Source organism: Thamnophis elegans, chromosome 16 (assembly GCF_009769535.1).
Source record: "Thamnophis elegans isolate rThaEle1 chromosome 16, rThaEle1.pri, whole genome shotgun sequence".
Taxonomy (NCBI): Eukaryota; Metazoa; Chordata; class Lepidosauria; order Squamata; family Colubridae; genus Thamnophis; species Thamnophis elegans.
The window spans coordinates 30,466,578-30,485,119 of NC_045556.1; the positions used below are offsets into that span (position 1 = coordinate 30,466,578).

The following is an 18,542-nucleotide window of genomic DNA, read 5'->3' on the forward strand; positions in this document are numbered from 1 at the left end:
AGAGACATCACCCTGCCAATCAAAAGTGTGTCTAGTCAAGGCTGTGGTTTTCCCAGTTGCAATGGATGGCTGCGAAGGTTGGACCACAAGGAAGGCTGAGCGCTAAAGAATGGAGGCCTTTGAACTCTGGTGCTGGAGAAGACTCCTGCATTGAGTCCCTTGGACTGCAAGGCCATCCAACCGGTCAGTCCTTGAGGAGTTCAACCCTTTCTGCTCTTTAGAAGGCCAGATCCTGAAGAGGAGACTCAAAGATTAATGAGAAGGAAGGACTCCCTGCAGAAGAGCCTCATGCTGGGAACGATGGAGGGCAAAAGAAGAAGGGGACAGCAGAGAAGGAGGTGGCTGGATGGAGTCACCAAAGCAGCCAGCGTGAGCTTAAATGGACTCCAGAGGATGGCAGAGGACAGGAAGGCCTGGAGGAACGCTGTCCATGGGGTTGCGATGGTTCACAACTAACAACAATATTCCTTTTGGGGGGATGAACTAAAAAAAACAAAACCAGACAGCGGTGCTATAATGAAACATCACACAATGTCTTTGCTATTCCTTCCTTCATCCAGTAAACAAACTTTTCTGCCCCGGGATTTAATGAGGACGTTGTCAGAGGATGCTTTTGTGAGTGAAAAAAGAAACTTTTGAACAAGTCTTTTGAACTGTGTGGTATTTTTGTTTTTTTTTACAGCATTCTAAAGGACAGGAGTGGAACTTATTTGTAATTGCCGTTTAACGGGGTCATTCAAAGCTTCCAATTAACACGCATTAACCCCATCTCAATGGTCACTTGGCTCGAGAGGTAAATAATAAAAAAAGAAGAAGAAGAACCGATCTGTGACAAGAATAGGTTTCTCGCTACGCTGGAAAAACCGAAGGGCAATTCTGGATGGATGTATCATCCCTCGGGAGGGGGGGGGGGGAGTTACAGGTTTGAGTGGGAACTCGCACGAGAAAAGACCAATGCAATCCAGAGACTCAAAAGTCACCACACAAACCACACAAGACGATGCAGGAGAAAAGCAGGATTTAAAAACACCCACACACCCACACACACAAAAGACACAACTAGAACAGGGGCCTGGTAAACGACTGTCCTAGTCGAATTTCCAGGCTAAATTTGGACCCTTAAAAAAAACCCCTCGCTCCGGGATTTCAGATTCTGTAGCACATATGTGGGAATCTCTGCAAAAGGATTCTCTTTGGTTCACAGTTTGGAAATTCGGTCCGTGCCTGGATGGGGTGGGATAGGATGGGATCAATCCTGGGCCCCAAATATCTTGCTAATTGCCGCACCGTTCCCCCCCCCCCCCCAACTGAACCCTGGAAGGGATCTCCCATCTTCCTCCTCTTCTCTCTGTTCAAGCAGTCTTTTTTTCCAATTTCCGATTCTTCCACATCACGATAGATATAAACGTTCCTAAGGAGACACAGAGAAAGAAAAGTAGAAACCTTCTACGCCCTGGCTGAAGGAAAACAGAAAAATTAAAATACAGGCAGTTCCTGTTCGTGTTGTATTGTGAAAATGTGGCGTACGTCTAAGTTTTGTGTGTGTGTGTGTGTATTTTACGTGTTTGTTAATAAAAAATTAATAAAAATAAAATAAAATACAGGCAGCCCTCAAGAGCCGAGGTGGAGCAGTGGTTAGGGTGCAGTACTGCAGGCCACTTCAGCTGACTGTTATCTGCAGTTCAGCGGTTCTAATCTCACCGGCTCAAGGTTGACTCAGCCTTCCATCCTTCCGAAGTGGGTGAAATGAGGACCCAGACTGTGGGGGCGATATAAACCTGTAAACCGCTTAGAGAGGGCTGAAAGCCCTATGAAGCGGTATATAAGTCTAACTGCTATTGCTATTGCTAACTTACGGCGAGTTCATTTAGCGACCGTTCATAGTTACTACAGTGTGGGAAAAAGTGACTTAGGACTGTTTTTTTCGTAGGCCGCCCCATAGTCACACAACCAAAATTCAGTCGCTTAAGTATAAGTTTAATCTTTATTGTCATTGTACTTAAATACAACGAAATTGGTTCCAGACTAGGGATGCCGACCTTTCTGATCGACAAACTCAGCGTCTTAGCCACTGAGCCACCGCGTCCCTCTCACTGCCAAAAAAAAAAAAGGATGCTTAATTAAAACTCAAAACAAATAAACAGCTAGCCAATAACAGGACAGTAAAGTTCGAATAGATGAATGGATATCATTATTGGTTTATTTGTTTACATATTACATTAAGTGCCCGGTTCTCCTTCTTTTTCCCCTTCACTTCCTTTTTCCTTCCTTAGGATTTGATCGCTGCAGAAACCTCGACTTTTAATATTTTATGTATATTTAAAATAAAAAGTTTATCTAGCCACCCCCCCAGCAGCTCATGTGCTGCCGGGGGGGTGGGGGGGTGGCTAGATAAACCTTTTTTATTTTAAATATACATAAAATATTAAAAGTCGAGGTTTCCGTAGGGCAGATCAGACATACGAGACCAAACAGCGATTAAATCCTAAGGAAGGAAAATGGAAGTGGAGGGGTGTCAGCCTCTGCTTTGCTGCTGCTTCGGCTGCCATAGAAACGGGGAGGGGGGGCATGGTATTTGGGAGGGGATTATTAATTGTGCTGGAGGAAGATTCTGGAGTTTCTGCTGCGGAGGAGGTTTCCCGCCAAAGCCAACGGCACCGACATTCCATCTTGGTGATGCCTTTCGAAGTTATCTCGCACCTGACACTTGGGAGAATTATGATTGGACTGTAACTGGGATGCCAAGGGGTGGGGAATGGGTTATTCTATATATCATTTGCTTTCGCGCCTAAATAATCAGTCTTCACTTTGCTACGCTTCTGATCATTTATAATTAGTAAAAGTACACTTGATTTCTATCAATGGAGTCTCGTGGTTTTCTTTCCTAATTATCTAATGGAGGAGTGCTGACAAGGGGAAAAAGAAGGAAAACTAGGAAGCAAGGAAGACTTTCTAGCCAGCCTACGGAGTATTTTCGGGGGTTTCTTATCTTCTTTCGAGCCCCCTGTTGGGTTAGTGTTGTGGCCCAGTAGGAGCCGTTGGAGCTGCCACCAGACTCCGACAGCAAGGGGTCTTATGAGTCGGCCCTGGAGGAGGTGGAAGACCCTGGACAGGGTGCCTTCTCCGAGCAGGGTGAGGAGAGACTGGTTGGCCACCAGGTGGCGGCGGAGCCTTGGATCAGAGGGAGTGTTCAGGAAAACACTTGTGAGTTGTTTCAGGATGCACGCCGTCGAAGGGCTACTCGAAGGAACAACTGCGTAATTGTAGGAGATGATTGCGCTTAGCTGATGCTGATTAAGATCCTCTCCTGATTATAAAAGAGACTGTTTGTGCCACGCCCTGTTTGCAGGAGTCAACGTTCACGATTCAGAGAAACCAACTTGGAGAAGTGGTTTGCTGTGAGAGCTCGTTTGCATTGCCTAGGTTTGTAGTAATTGCTGCCCGAGTGCTTATCTCTTTGTTTATTTTGGGCTTGCAGCCAACGAGAGTCTGGACTGATTAAAAGTATTCTTATTTACATTTGCTTTTGGCTTTCGTTCCTGGATGGAGGAGGGGGGTCAGAACAGGTTAGCCGCCCCTAAATTTGGATGAAACTCACCAATAAATAGGAGCAACACCAGTCCGGCCACCACAGGAATGATGACTGAATATTCTCGGGGTAGGAAGTACTTGTGAACGAGGTGGTCGCTTTCAATGAAGGGCTGAGAGAGAGAAACAGAAAACGTTATCAATGACGCCAGGAAATATTGGCTTAAAATGAAGGATTGGTTGAACAGAGGTTGAACAATTGAACAATTGAAACCAGAGTCATGTTTATTAGGTATATTAGACCCAGAGATGGATAAGAAATATCAATATATAACATTACACGTACTCACCGCTGCAAGGATCGCCTTTGCACAAAATTGGAAACCAAAAACTACACACACACACACACTCACACTCACACACACATACACCCAATTGCATGGTAATTAGGAAGATACTTAAATGTGCTGAAATGGACAGGATAACCATGGAATTAAAATGAAGAGAAGAATCAGACTATTATAAAATTTGGAGTAGACGGTACGAGTGGTTAGAGAATAGATACCAAAACGAGAAAGAAAAGTTTTGTAAACTATCGAATATACTATGAAGAAAAATGTAAGTAATGTAAAATTTGATTATATGCACTATACCACTAGATTATAATATGATTAACACAGATAATCATTAGAATTGTTAAAAACTAAGAGAAGGCAATACAAATAAATCGCAAAAGCAGAATATACATGCTGAGGCGGATAGCTGCAAAAGTACATTATGTGGTTATGTTGTTTGTGTTTTTATCTGTTTTGTGTTTATTTATTTTTCTTGTTCTTTTTAAACTTGAAAATGTTGGATAAAAACTATTTTAAAAAAAAGAAAACGTATCAACAAGAGAGCAGAGAGAAATCTTTCCATGGGTCCCTGAAATACAGCAACTTGTCTTGTTATTTATTAAATGTATATGTTGATAAGGCAAAGTCGTCATAAGGCATCTTCTGTAGATAATAGGTAGGCAGAGTGGTAGTTACTAGAAAAAATAACCAATGTTGGGTTGATTTTCTAGCACTGATGACGTCACCTAGTTGGGTTGTGAAACGTCCGCAAGAAAACAGCTGAAATCAGAGAGCACCAAGGACCCCACAGTTCTCCTCCTGCTCCTTCATTCCCTTCTAGCACTGATGGTGTTACCTAGTTGGGTCGTGAAACGTCTGCAAGAAAACAGCCAAGCTCAGAGAGCACCAAGGACCCTCTCGTAAGCTGCATTGTTAAGCTGTGCTCTTTGTTCCTAGATTTATATGGTTTTATTTTTGTGGTGGTAAAGCATCCGGAGCCCCTTAAGTGAGATGGGCAGGGTAGACATTTAATAATAATTCAAGTTAAGTTGAATTATTGGGTGTTGTCCCATGTGAAAGGGAATTGGATTGTTCATAGCTGTTTAAGAGGACATTATCCATCCATCCATCCATCCATCCATCCATCCACCCATCCATCCATCATGAATCTAACTATCCATTGTATATGTCTCTCTCTCCATCATGTCTCTTTTTCTCTTGTCTGTCTGTCTGTCTGTCTCTGTTTATCTATCTATCTATCTATCTATCTATCTATCTATCTATCTATCTATCTATCTATCTATCTTCTCTCTCCATCATCTCTTTCTCATCTGCCTGCCTGCCTGCCTGCCTGCGTATGTATGTGTGTGTGTCTGTCTGTCTATTATCTTTCTATCTATCTATTTTTCAATCTATCTATCATTAACATACCTAACTACCTATCTTTCCATCTATCCATAGATCTATCATGTAATCATGCATCATATCTATCCTATATTCTCTTGCTCTCTCCATCATCTCTCTCTCTCTCTTTCTTTTCTTTCTTTCCTTTCTTTCTTTATCCATCCACTCAACCTGTCTGTTTATCTATCTAGTTGGCTGAATCTCTATCTCTATATCACACGACCAACTGGAACACAAGACATTTATAAAGCGAAGGAGAATAGGACAAGAAAATCCGGCTGATGGTGTTACTCTGGTAACAAAATGTTCAGAAACTAAACTGAAACAAGCTTGGAGAGCAAAACTCTGCCAAAATCTAAAACCTGAGCTTATAAGTATGTTCTATTCCCAATCTCTCTCTCCCCACCCTCTCCCCCTCCCTCCCCATCCATCCATCCTCCAGACACACAGAAAAACTTGGAAACTTGGTTGCTTGGAAAGAGCGCTAATACAGGGAAAAGTGGAAGGAAAGAGAAAAAGGGAATGACCAGAATAAGACGGATGGATGGATGGATTTTGGTTCCAGTGGTGATGGGGGCATTGTGGGGAGCCTTGAAAGAACAGGCAAGCGATAGATCATCATGGAGATAAATCAATGAATCAGTTTGCTGTTAGGAGGGGGGGAGGAAACAAAATCAACTTGATGGCCCACAAAGAATCAAATTAACACGAGCGAGTCCAGAGGTATTTCACGAGAAGAGTCCTCCACTCCTCTGCTCACAATAGGATCCCTTATGCCACGAGGCTCGAAATTTTGGGCTTGAACAACCTGGAACTACACCACCTTTAATCTGACCTAAGCGTAGTACATAAAATTATCTACTACAACGTCTTACCTGTCAATGACTACTTCAGCTTCAACCGCAATAAACAATAGATGCAAACTCAAGATTAACCGCTCCCAACTCGATTGCAGAAAATACGACTTCAGCAACAGAGTGGTCAACGCCTGGAATGCTCTACCCGACTCCATTGTTACATCCTCAAACCCCCAAAACTTTAACCTTAAACTGTCTCCCGTGGACCTCACTCCATTCCTAAGAGGTCCGTAAACGCACCAGCGTACCTACCGTCCCTTTCCTACTGTCCCCATTTATCTGTGTTTACTTCCTTCCTTCACATCCATGTTCATACATATCCTGCTATCTTGTACCTGTTTGACAAACTAATAAAATGAATAAAACAAATGCTAGAGAAAACTCAGGACGTACCAGGACTATGATCCAGATGGTGTAGTAGGCGAAGAGAACCAAGCTGAAGGCCACTAAGCCATACCCAACCAATTGGTCACTCACCGTGGCCTGAAAACAAAACAAAAGCAGAAGAAATATTTATTTCATTCCAAAATGGAAAAGGAAGTTCCATTCAATAAGCAGGACTCATTTTTTTAAAAAAAGAAATGAATCTCATTGTACACATGTTGAGATCAACCAATCTCATTGTGCATATGTTGTGCACTGACAATAAAGAATTATTATTATTATTTTATTCAAAAAACATGAAACTCAAGTCAACTGAACATTCAAAAATGCATCACAAATACCAGTGACTGGTGCTAATGATTGATACAGGTTGCTGCCAGCGTCCTAGGTATCAATCAACAACCTTCTTAAAATGTATAATAATAATAATAATAATAATAATAATAATAATAATAATCTTCTTCTTCTTCTTCTCCCCCTCTCCCTCCTCCTCCTCCATATTATTATTATTATCATACTTTATTCATTAAACATGAAACTCAGTCAACTGAACATTCAAAAATGCATCACAAATACCAGTGACTGGTGCTGATGGTTGTTACGGGTTGCTGCCAGCATCTTAGGTATCAACCAAGGAGCTTCTTAAAATATAAGATGTTCCGAGTAGTGCAGTTTTTTGCAGTTCCGCTGGTGTCATTGCAGGAAGCTGCAATTTGTTGATGTATCTTGTAAAATTCTTGGACATGGTACTAAATGCCCCGATGACAATGGGTATCACTGTTACATGTTTCATCCATAATCGGGTAGTTTTGATGGCCAGGTCATAGTATTTCGTGATTTTTTCTAGAGTTTTCTTCAACTCTAGCATCTCCTGGTTGTTGTTATTGTTACTGTTAATCTTTGGTGAGATTCACAGCCTTTGGGGCTGGTAGCTCAACAGCTCGAGTCCTAACCAAGGACCTAGGAACTGTTAAGGTAACATCGGAGGATATAAGTTGTTCCAAGTAGGGTGGTTTTTTGTAGAATCAGAAAAATTTAGAATTTCCAAATAGCGAGGTAGCCCTTTAGGTATTGCTCCAAGGGCTCCAATTACAATCGGGACAACACATGATTTCTTTTTCCACAGTCATTCAAGCTCAATTTGCAAGTCCCGGTATTTTGTGATTTTTTTTCTTGATGTTTATCTTCAGTTCGTGCATCTCCAGGTATTGCAATGTCAATGAACCATACTTTTTTCTTTTCAACTATTGTTATGTCAGGTGTGTTGTAGGCTGAGTCCTGTCAGTCTGGATTCTGAAGTCCCACAAGATCTTGACTTTTTCATTCTCTAAAACCTTCTCAACCTGATGTTCCCAGTGGTTTTTGCTGTACTCAAATCCAAACTTTTGGCACAATTTCCAGTGAATGATCTTAGCAACACGATCATGGCGTTGTAGGTAGTCAGTTTGTGAAATACTAATTATTCTTCTTCTCCTTCTTCTCTTTCTTCCTCTTCCTCCTCCTCCCTTTTCCCTTCTTCTTCTCCTTCTTATTAAAAAGGGAGAGCAAACAGTGTTTTTTCTACAAGCTTATGGCTTTCAAATTTCTCGGTAGTTACTTTTCGCAAAAGCAAATAAACAAAACGCATCAAATAAAAATAAATCTGGCCATCCTGCATGGGTTTTTGCAAGGTTTTTGCGCTCCGAAGGCAACACCACTGGAGACAGTGTAGCCAAATCGAAACAGGCAACTCCATATTAAAAATAACAATAACAATAAGCAAACCCCACACTTTTAACACAAAGCACTGCGCCTTCTCACTTTCTCCTCCCTCCCAATTGTTTTGCAAAAGACAGCAACAAAAAAAAACCTTTTGCAAAATCAACGAAAACGACCCTTTCCCCCTTGCAAAAAGCGAGCCTCACCATTGCAATCCACCAATCCCGCCTCGCTCTTCTGCAACTTGGCTCTGCGAGCTGAGCCAGGATGACCTACTTCCGGCCACGCTGGCCAATCAGGAGCGGAGAGGACGTGCGAAAGTTTCCCACGGACAGTAGAGTTCGGGCCGGAGGAAAGTTTAGAGGGGCACCCACTTGGATTTGCTGAAACGTTGAGGGGAAAAAAATCCCCGGGAAAATCAAAGACTTATTCAATAGTGAAGAGTCAGAAATGATTCCAGGTTTGCTTTAATTTTTTTTAATTTTTAATTTTAATTTTTTTTTGGAGGGGGGTGGAATAGGGAGAACTGCAATGTAATGCAATTTGGATAGTTAGAGGATGAAGGGCACAATTTTTTTTGGGTGCTGTCTACCTTAAACAGGTAATCCTCGACTTATGACCACTGAGCCCCAGATTTACGTTAAGTGAGACACGTGTTAAGTGACTACTGCCCCATTGTATGACTTTTCTTGCCCCCTGTTTTTAAGTGAATCACTGCAGTTGGTAAGCTAGTAAGAACGATCACGGCTAGTTCTTGATTTACAACCACAAGGAAGCCCCACATTTATGTTGTTAAGTGAGACATTTGTTAAGTGAGTTTGGCCACATTTTATGATTCTTTCTTGCCACAGTAATGTGTACTGCTGCAGTTGTAAAATTAGTCACATGGTCGTTAAGCAAATCGGGCTCCCCTTGCTTGTCAGAAGGTCGTAAGAAGGGATCATGTGACCCCAGGAACATGGGAACGGTCATAAATATGTATCAGTTGCCAATCATCCGAATTTCGACCACATGATCATGGGGGATGCTGGAACGGACGTAACTGTGAAAAACGGTCATAAGTCGCTTTTTTCAGTGCCATTATAATTTTGAATGGTCACTAAACTAACGGGACTACCTGTAAGGAAATACAGGTATATATAATTATATAATAAGGTAAAGGTTCCCCTCGCACATATGTGCTAGTCTTTCCTGACTCTAGGGGGCGGTGCTCATCTCTGTTTCAAAGCCGAAGAACCAGCGCTGTCTGAAGACGTCTCAGTGGTCATGTGACCGGCGTGACTCAACGCCCCCGAAGGCGCACGGAATGCTGTTCCCTTCCCACCAAAGGTGGTTCCTGTTTTTCTACTTGCATTTTTTACGTGCTTTCGAACTGCTAGGCGGGCAGAAGCTGGGACAAGTCACGGGAGCTCACTCCGTTACGCGGCTCTAGGGATTCGAACTCCCAACCTTTCGATCGACAAGCTCAGTGTTTTAGCCACTGAGCCATCTAATAATATAATATATATGAATAATAAGAAAAAAGAAGATTTGCGTAGTGCTCTTAAGAGGTCAAAGTCTTCAGAATGGATCAGTTGCTATTTTAATAGGGATTCTAAGTTTCCCCTCTTTTTTCTCCCGTTTTCTTCCAGTGGGGATTGCAATGAAATTTGAGGATTCGCATTCAGATATTCTTACACTCATCTCATTTTGAGCATGGCATTTTTGGAAAATCCAGACTTCAAAGGTTCACTGATGTCCTTGTTTGCTTTTCAAACCCTCCCCCCCCCCCAATTTTTTTTATTGTTGTTTTTTTTAAGCCGTAGGTAATTTCCTGACCAGTTTTATTCTATCCAAGGCTTGGGGTGCATTTCACTGCTCCCTCCACAAAGTAGCACATTTGGGTTAGCATCTACTCTGTTTCCTCGAAAATAAGACCTCCTCAGATAATAAGTCCAATCGGGCTTTTGAGTGCATGTGCTAAAATAAGCCCTCCCCTGAAAATATTGCAACACAGCAGCAGCCATGTGATCAGACTCGCTGCCTCCTGCACCCCCAAAATAATAAGACCTCCCCAATAATAAGGCCAAGCACTTATTTCAGGGGAGGGGGATAGAAAGTAAGGCCCTGTCTTATTTTCAGGGAAACACAATTTTGTAATTTAAAAAAAAATGTAGTTACTTTCCCTTTTTGGGGCCGAATGTAAATTTTTGTACCATAGTCATAAAATTATCTAATTCCTTTCATCCTGGATCAAATCTTTAGTTTCTCAACTTTGGCAATGTTTAACTCCCACGATCCTGGAATTTGATCCACCTGTCTTTGGTTGGCCACGGTTGAGGAAACACTACCCAAACCAAGTTAAAAAAAAAAAACCCAAAAACAAAGCCATTATGAACACATTTCTGCTTTGTAGTTCAATACATGGATTTTGTTTTTTATTTTGTAGGGTCCATATTTTAATTTCATGGAGATATTTCAATGACAATTAAGTTTTGCATTCGGACCTCGCAATTCGGAACGGATTGACTAGTTTTCCTTGCTTAGTTGGGTTAGGTAAAGGTAAAGGTTCCCCTCGCATATAGGTGCTAGTCATTCCCGACTCTAGAGGGCGGTGCTCATCTCCGTTTCAAAGCCCAAGAGCCAGCGCTGTCCGAAGACGTCTCTGTGGTCATGTGGCCGGCATGACTCAACGCCCCCGAAGGCGCACAGAACACTGTTCCCTTCCCACCGAAGTGGTCCCTATTTTTCTACTTGCATTTTCTACATGCTTTTGAACTGCTAGGTTGGCAGAAGCTGGGAGAAGTCATGGGAGCTCACTCCGTTACGCGGTGCTAGGGATTTGAACCGCCGACTTTTCTGATCGACAAGCTCAGGGTCTTAGCCACTGAGCTACCACGTCCCCTTAGTTGGGCTATTTGCTTACAATTCTCAGAAGTAGCCTCTTCCCTAATTTAGCACCTTGTGGATAAATTGAAATATGGCTTTGCAAGTGTAAGGACAGAACTTTGACTCCTGATGTTTGAGTCCTCGGCCTGTCAATCTTTTTTGGGCAAGAAACTAGGTATTAATCGAAGTGGATGATTAATTAATTAAATTTGTATTGCCGCCTATTCGCCCATGACTCAGGGCGGCTTACATAATTTAAAACCACATAAAAATAAACAATAAAACTAATAAAAGAATCAGGTAATGTAATATAATAAACTCACCCTCCCATCCTGCCACCAGCAGATCACATGAGCTACTTAATGGGCTCCATCCCACTCTGGATTCCCCAAGCCTGCTGGCAGAACCAGGTCTTCAACACCTTCTAGAAGTGTATGAGAGTGGGGGGGGGGAGCGTTCTAATCTCTGGGGAAATGATGTTCCAGAGAAAGGGAGCCACCACAGAGAAGGCCCTTCTCCTAGGTCCCACCAGGTGTATCTCCTTCAGGGATGGGACCCGCAAGGGGCAGCATTCCCTGCCTCTGTCCTCTGGTGGTCAGATAGATGTGACCGGCAAGACAGTCCCTCAGATCTCCTGGTCCCAAGCCATGAAGGGCTTTCAAGGGGACAACACTTGAACTGCAACCAGAAGCAAATTGGCAGCCAATGCAGCTCTCGCAGGAGAGTCAATACACACCGGGATCTGAACAAAACCGTGTGGGGCCACTGCATTTTGCACCAACAGGAGCTTCTGGATGCTCTTCCCATTTTTGGCCTCCACATGCCCCATTTCCCACCCATTTTGATCCCCGCCGCCTGGAATGAGCCAAAAATGGGATGCAGAGGCAGAAAATGGGCTTGCAAATGCGGCAATAGGCTAACCTTTTTCTAAAGGTGTGCCAAAATTGCATGGCCACCCACCTTGCACGTGTGTGAGGACCCCCCCCCCCGTGGGTTTCCTGAAGCCTGGGGAGAGTGAAAAATGACCCAACAGGCAAACCAGAGTGGCAAAAATGAGCTGGAGCATGCCGGAGCTGAAAGCTGCCGTGCCAGGAAATATGACTGCGTGCCACAGGTTCGCCAATCCCTGCAGCATGAAACAGCTGATCGCCGGGAGGCCAATCAAATCAACAATCAGCTGCTTGTGCTAATCAGGCTGTGCTGAAACTGAAACAGGCTGTTTGCTGCAAGGAGGCAAATTGCTGGGAGGCAGAGGCAGATTTTTTCCCCCCTCCCCAAAAGCTAGGTGCGTCTTATACTTTGGAGCGTTTTATACTCTGAAAAATACATTGTTGATTGCACCCACATAATCTCCAGGATTTAAGAGCAGCTGTGTGTGTGTGTGTGTGTGTGTGTGTGTGTGAAGATTTCGGCAGCGAGAAACAAAAAGAACAGCAGAGACACTGATTGTGATGTACCAAAGAAAACCCAATCTTTATTTCTGCCCCTCCAAAACCGTCACGACATTTGATTTTATAGTGATTTTTCTTCTTTTTTATAACTGTGGCTTTTCTACCAGGTAACAGAGAATACAAAACTGTTTGAATCAAAGACAGCACAGCATCCAATACAAAAAATGATAAATACTAGAACGAGTTAAAACGGGGGAATGTGCAGATCTATGACGGATTCTTCTCTGGGCTCAACACTTTTTGAAAACATATTTGGAAACAGAGAACAGGGGTGGGTGGAAGGAATTTTTTTTTAAAAAAAATCTTTTCTATAAATGCTTTTTAAGGATTTGAGTTTTAATCTACTTTTCAGATTTCAAAGTTCAGAACACATCAAAACTATCTCTTCCGGCAATTCTCTACCTTAAATTTTTGCATAGTCCTGGTTTTTTTTTCTCTCTCTTCCAAAAATATATTTCCTGCTTAATAGAAATATTTGAATATAAATCGCGTGCGCCTTTCGAATCTCTTAAAAAGTTTCGTTCGCTTTCCAAGAAAATAAAACACGATCTCTTTTCTTTCTCTCTCTCTCTCTCTCCTTAACAACCCCCTGAAAAATATGGGCTTAAAAAGCAACGGCAAACTTAAGAAAACGTCACTTTCTTAAAGCACGGTGAAGAATTTATTCGAGTTTATTCTTTTACATTCCAAGTTCGTTTGATTTTGGGAGTCAGGGCAAAAGGATCTTTGTCCTTAGAAGCTGGCGAGGGAAGAGGGGAAGGTTATGCAGCTTTGAAGTTGGCTTAGGTGGGGAAAATCAGATTTATTTTTTTTCAAGGGGGGAAAACCAGACAGTCCCAAAGTTTGGGTGTCAAGAGAAATTATTGTGCCTTGTTAAGAAAGACCAGCTCTGTCTACAGAGCCTAAGAAAGAAGGTAGCCAACTTGCTTATGGGGAAATGGCATTTTCTTCTAACTGGTCCTGAGATCACCTGAAGGAGAGATCTGCTCTCCAGTGGATCCCCTCTCCAGGAGGGGGCGTCCTGATCCGTACCTAGCGGGAATGGGAGATCACCTTCCAGAGGTTTTACAAGCATGAGTGCAGCCCAGCTGCCTCGATCAAGTTTTACTTCGTTTTTTTCCTTTTAAAACTTTTATTTTTTTACAAAGGGGGAACTTGAACTGCAGAAGGAAGCATCATCATCATCATAAAAAGAAGCAAGCAAGCCATTTGGGAGTGGGTCACTGCGGAGACCCAAACTATTAAAAAAAGTGTTAATAATAATAATAAAAAGGGGAATAAATTTTCTGAAGAGATTAGGCGCTACGGGACGGGACTGAGAAGCGTGCTAGTTTTGCACCAAGCTACACAGATGCTTTCTTTGCAATGGGGTCGTCAAATTCTTCATGGGAAATGAATTACTCTCGTGGTCTCATTTTTTTGCAAAATTGGAGGGGGGGCGTTTGTGTGTGTTTGTGGAGTGTTTTCTCGCCTCTCCAAAAAATAGCTCCTCTTGAGAACTTTTGCTCCAAAGATCCAAGAGGGTTTATTTTTTCCTTGCTGCAGAACCAAGCACAAAACGAGTCAATATATTTGGCACCATGTGCGGAAGGAGAACAGAATCCAGCTGTGCCCTCTTCCTTCAATCGGGGGCGCCGTTTTGAAGTTCTGCCGCCTCTTGGTTCTTTTGATCCCAGTTGGATGGGCGAGTGCTAACACCCCCCCCCCCAAAAAAAAAATGTCAAAGGAACGCAACGAAGCCGAGAAACTAGAGAAGTGGAAACTCTGGTTCCTTCCCTCTCTCCCTGGTCAAATTAAGACATAGTTATAAAACAACAGCCCGACAACATACTATTATAAGCAATGAAACAATGATTTAAACAACACCCCCCCACACCTCCCTCCAAAATTCACAACGTTACACCAGCCTGCTGGGTTGATCAACGACAAAAAAAAAATCAATAGATTTCAAAAAAAATCAAAAGGGGAGGAGAAAGAAGTTTAACCGTGGTGTAAGGAGGTCAAATGAAAAACAACCATTTCTCAATTGGTCTCTTTTGGTTAATTGTCCCAGATAGTGTTTGGCTTAGGTGTGACCAATATCTTTTTAGAGAACAGAATTTGCCCACCAGGGGGAAAAAACACCATATATCAAGCTCTACTGCCTCACCCATTCATTGGTGGGACAGGCCACTGGAGACCAACAGAGGTATCTCAAGAAGCTTCGGCTTCTTCCAATTCACCAGGTCCTTCTTAGCAAACCACACGTATGAATGGTGGTATCAAGAAAAGCTCCAGAGGACCTCTTCTGACATGGTGGTGCAAGGATTTCACAAGGCCACCAACTTTCAGATGGAAGTTTCCCAGGTCTATCCTGGAGATTCTAGGCCGTTCCCAAGTTATTTCCTCTTTGCTGAAGATCAGGATCGGCCTGAGATGGTCAGGGAGGGTTTGAGGCTCTCTGATCTGCTCGACACAATGGCCTTGAGCTGGGTTGGAGTCTTCAACTCATACAAACCTTGGCTAGCTCAGCTGAGATAGGAGAGGAGGGTTCTGGTCAGTGGTTGGGTGAAGAACCCAACTTCTGGCAGATCCTCACCACTGATGACTCCTTTGCTACCACTCAAGGGACCACAGGGCTGGCCTTTGATGTCCGTGTGTGCCCCTCTCCCCAATTCCTGATCCTGTTCTGAATTCCATTTGCACACTCTTGTTTTAGAGCAGTCACTCGTCTAAAGGCATGTGGGGGAGATGACACCCTCAAGCCATTATTAAACCACGTGAAATGTAGGTGTGAATCCATTCAACTGGTGCCTCTATCAAGGGCAAGCTACTTTCTTGAAATGGGGAAAACCTGAGTCTCTCTCCCCCCTAAAAGCAACAAGTGAAGGGTGGGGTTGGGGGGACACCCTATGCCTAGGATGAAACTGCCCAGGTCTTCTAGCTGTAGCTTGCAGACGACCAACGCAAGAACACAACGTGGGGAAAAACAGCTAATAAGCTTCACTGCTTCTACACCAAGCCCTAAAGCTTGCTGTGTTCCCTACACAAATCTCAACATCTGGATGGAGAGAGGGCAATAAAAGACTCCATCCGATGGAAAGACAAATCCAGGGGTTCCCCCACCCCCGCCTTCCAAACGTGGAAGAACTCAGTTGAGGACACAGTTGAGTGATGATCGCTGATGCTACTCTCCCCATTTCATTGCTTATGGAGTTTGGACTCACCACAGACTCCACACACTCTATGGGGAGAGCAAGGGATTGGGGAGCATGTTGGCCTATCGTGATGGAAACTTCTCCACCACGCTTGGGCAGGAGGAAAAGAAGGATCCGGATACCTTCTCGATGCTCAAGGCCTTTGGTTTCAAATCAAAACCCAAGCGAGGAGAACCCTAACCCAATGTGTTTTGCATCTGGAAGGCAACGCTGTTGGAACTGATAGGGGATATTCTTCTACTCTACTACCAAGTGAACACAGAACTTCTCTCCACCTTGCAAGCAGGGAATGTGTGTCACCCCAAACAATTGTTCTTTAAAAAAAATAATGAAAAAATTCAAGAGCGGTTCTCATTGAGGAAAGTCCAAACTTTCTTTTCCTGGGCATATCTGAGCTTCTTCAAGAGTTGTGCCGTGCATGGCAGCTGGCCAAGATCATCCCCCTTCCTTGTCCTGCAGGAGAAGGAGGACTACAAGCTACAGTGGCATTCAACATCTGCAAAGCTTTCCATGGCTCACGGATGCTTGAAAGGAGGATTTTGAGGAGGCCAAAAACACACCAGGGGCTTCCTATGAAAGACAAGGACGTGGGGAGGACTTCCGGTTCAAAGCAGTGGCGTAGGCTGGCCCTCCGTTCCTTGGGTCTCAGCCCTCGGGAGGGATCAATGCAAGAGAGGAGATGCGGGTCAACCCAGCTCTTGAATCCTCGCGACGTTCCTGACTAGCAACGTTTCCCATTTGAGGCTTCCTTGGACGGGAGAGGGAAGTGTTCACAGTAAACTAGGTGGCGGAGAAAGGATTGGTCAAGCCACGCTCGCCGAACTGTGGCGCTCGGCACAAGAGTTGCTGTCCCTCCGAGGGAGCCGTTGCATGCGGACATTGATCTGACGTCCTTCTGAAGATCGTCGATGTTACACCTTCCCAGATCCCACCTAAAGTGCCTGTTTTTGAAGTACCTCTGGGCAGGTGTGGAGTGCTTGGATCCCTCCCCAAAAATAAAAATTTGAGAAGTCCTTCCTGGAATGTTATGTGCAGAGAAGACTAAAAAAGAAAGGAAGAAAAGAAAAACGGGGTGGTGGGGTGGGGAGGAAAGGACCACCCACCCAAAATGCTGAGACAAGTTTCCATCGGGGGGTGGGGGACGGACGGATGGACGACGACCACCCATCTAGTTCACATTTAATGGGTTTCGATGACCACTGGCTCGTAAACTCCAGACGAAACTCTGCAGGGAAAAAAAGAACAGAAAGACACTGTGATGGATCTGTGGTTTAAAAGAACAGAAGGGAGAGATTTTGACTTAAATAAAGAAACATGGACCAGTTTGGGGTTCTAAATGTACATTTAGAAAGTAACGTGGTGGCTCAGAGGCTGAGATGCTGAGTCGGTCGATCAGAAAGGTCGGCAGTTCGAATCCCTAGCGCCGCGTAATGGGGTGAGCTCCCGTGACTTGCCCCAGCTTCTGCCAACTTAGCAGTTTGAAAGCAGGTAAAAAATGCAAGGAGAAAAATAGGAACCACATTTGGTGGGAAGGGAACAGCGTTCCGTGCGCCTTCGGCATTGAGTCATGCCGGCCACATGACCACGGAGACGTCTCTGGATAGCGCTCTTCCGCTTTGAAAGGGAGATGAGCACCACCCCCTAGAGTTGGGAATGAACAGCACATATGTGCGAGGAGAACCTTGACTTTTTTTACACTTAGAAAATCCTGCATCTCTCCTAAAGGGAGGCTTAAACCCCAAGTATTGAGAAGCGACGGCTGTAGGATTGTACCTGTTTGCTAGCTGAATCCCGCTTAGGGTTGTCGTGCCATCTCTGCTCACAAACAGCCTCAGGTTACTATCTGGAAGACAAAAAGGAAGAGGACTGCAGTTGCTGAGATGTCCAGGAGGCAAATATTTGAGCCTTTCTTAAAAGATTTTGGGGAAAGGCCAACTCGGCTGGAAGGAGAGGTCAAGCAAGAGCCTAGCTTGGCATCCTTGCGCAGCTGCCAGAGGCACAAACCTTGAATTTGCCCAAGAGCTATGAAACTGGCCGTTTCCAGGGGAAGGCAAGCAGTCTGGAAAGATTCATGGAAGGCAATTCAAGGGTGAAAAAAGGAAGGTTCTACATTTAGGCAAGAAAAACGAAATGCACAGGTACAGTATAGGTGGTACGTGGCTCAAGAGTAGTAACTGGGAGAGGGATCTTGGAGTCCTAGTGGACAACAACTTAAATAGGAGCCAGCTGTGTGCAGCAGCTGCCCAAAAAGCCAACACAGTTCTAGGCTGCATCAACAGAGGGAGAGAATCAAGATCACGTAAAGGGTTAATACCACTTTATAAGGCCTTAGTAAGGCCACACTTGGAATTCCTATGGAACGATCTCCCCGTTGAGATCCGGACCCCTACTACCCTTCCGGCCTTCTGCAAAGCGACCAAGATCTGGCTGTTCCGGCAGGCCTGGGGCTGTTGATTTATCTAGCCCCATCCTATGTTATGAATGTTGTGAAATTTTTAATGTTTTTTTTTTTTTGTATGTCCCCCCTTCCTTTTTTACCTGTAAGCCGCCCTAAGTCTCTCGAGAGTGGGCGGCATACAAACCAATTAAATAAATTAATAAATACAGCATTCAGTTTTGGTCGCCACAATGTAAAAAAGATGTGGAGACTCTGGAAAGAGTGCAGAGAAGAGCAACAAAGAGGATTAGGGGACTGGAGGCTAAAAAATATGAAGAACGGTTGCAGGAACTGAGTATGTCTAGTTTAATGAAAAGAAGGACTAGGGGAGACATGATAGCAATGCTCCAATATCTCAGGGGCTGCCCCAAAGAAGAGGGAGT

At 43.9% G+C, this 18,542-nt stretch overlaps 2 protein-coding genes across 3 annotated transcripts in view; both read right to left on the minus strand.

Moving 5' to 3' along the window:
• Positions 1–669: 669 nt before the first annotated feature.
• On the minus strand, positions 670–8,493 carry DPM2 (dolichyl-phosphate mannosyltransferase subunit 2, regulatory). The gene is made up of 4 exons (XM_032232429.1): positions 8,413–8,493; positions 6,518–6,607; positions 3,599–3,701; positions 670–1,411 (listed from the first exon to the last, which is right to left on the minus strand). Exons 1-4 carry the CDS (start codon positions 8,413–8,415, stop codon positions 1,353–1,355), a joined length of 255 nt encoding a protein of 84 aa, XP_032088320.1. The 5' UTR covers positions 8,416–8,493; the 3' UTR covers positions 670–1,352.
• Positions 8,494–12,528: 4,035 nt separating this feature from the next.
• FAM102A (family with sequence similarity 102 member A) overlaps positions 12,529–18,542 on the minus strand; it is a 65,891-nt gene continuing 59,877 nt past the window's right edge. For both annotated transcript variants that reach the window (XM_032232622.1, XM_032232621.1), the window contains 2 exons: positions 17,496–17,565; positions 12,529–16,947 (listed from right to left, as the gene is read on the minus strand). In XM_032232622.1, the coding sequence (XP_032088513.1) occupies positions 16,902–16,947; positions 17,496–17,565 (116 nt within the window). In that variant the 3' untranslated portion in view covers positions 12,529–16,901. The remainder of the gene's footprint in view (positions 16,948–17,495; positions 17,566–18,542) is intronic.

Bases quoted from the DNA above. Each gene is read 5' to 3' on its own strand.
- DPM2 (XM_032232429.1), bottom strand. The intron at 3,702-6,517 runs GTACGTCCTGAG...TCTCTCTCTCAG, and splicing joins CCATCTGGATCATAGTCCTG to CCCTTCATTGAAAGCGACCA. The intron at 1,412-3,598 runs GTGAGTTTCATC...GTGTCTCCTTAG, and splicing joins GGTGTTGCTCCTATTTATTG to GAACGTTTATATCTATCGTG.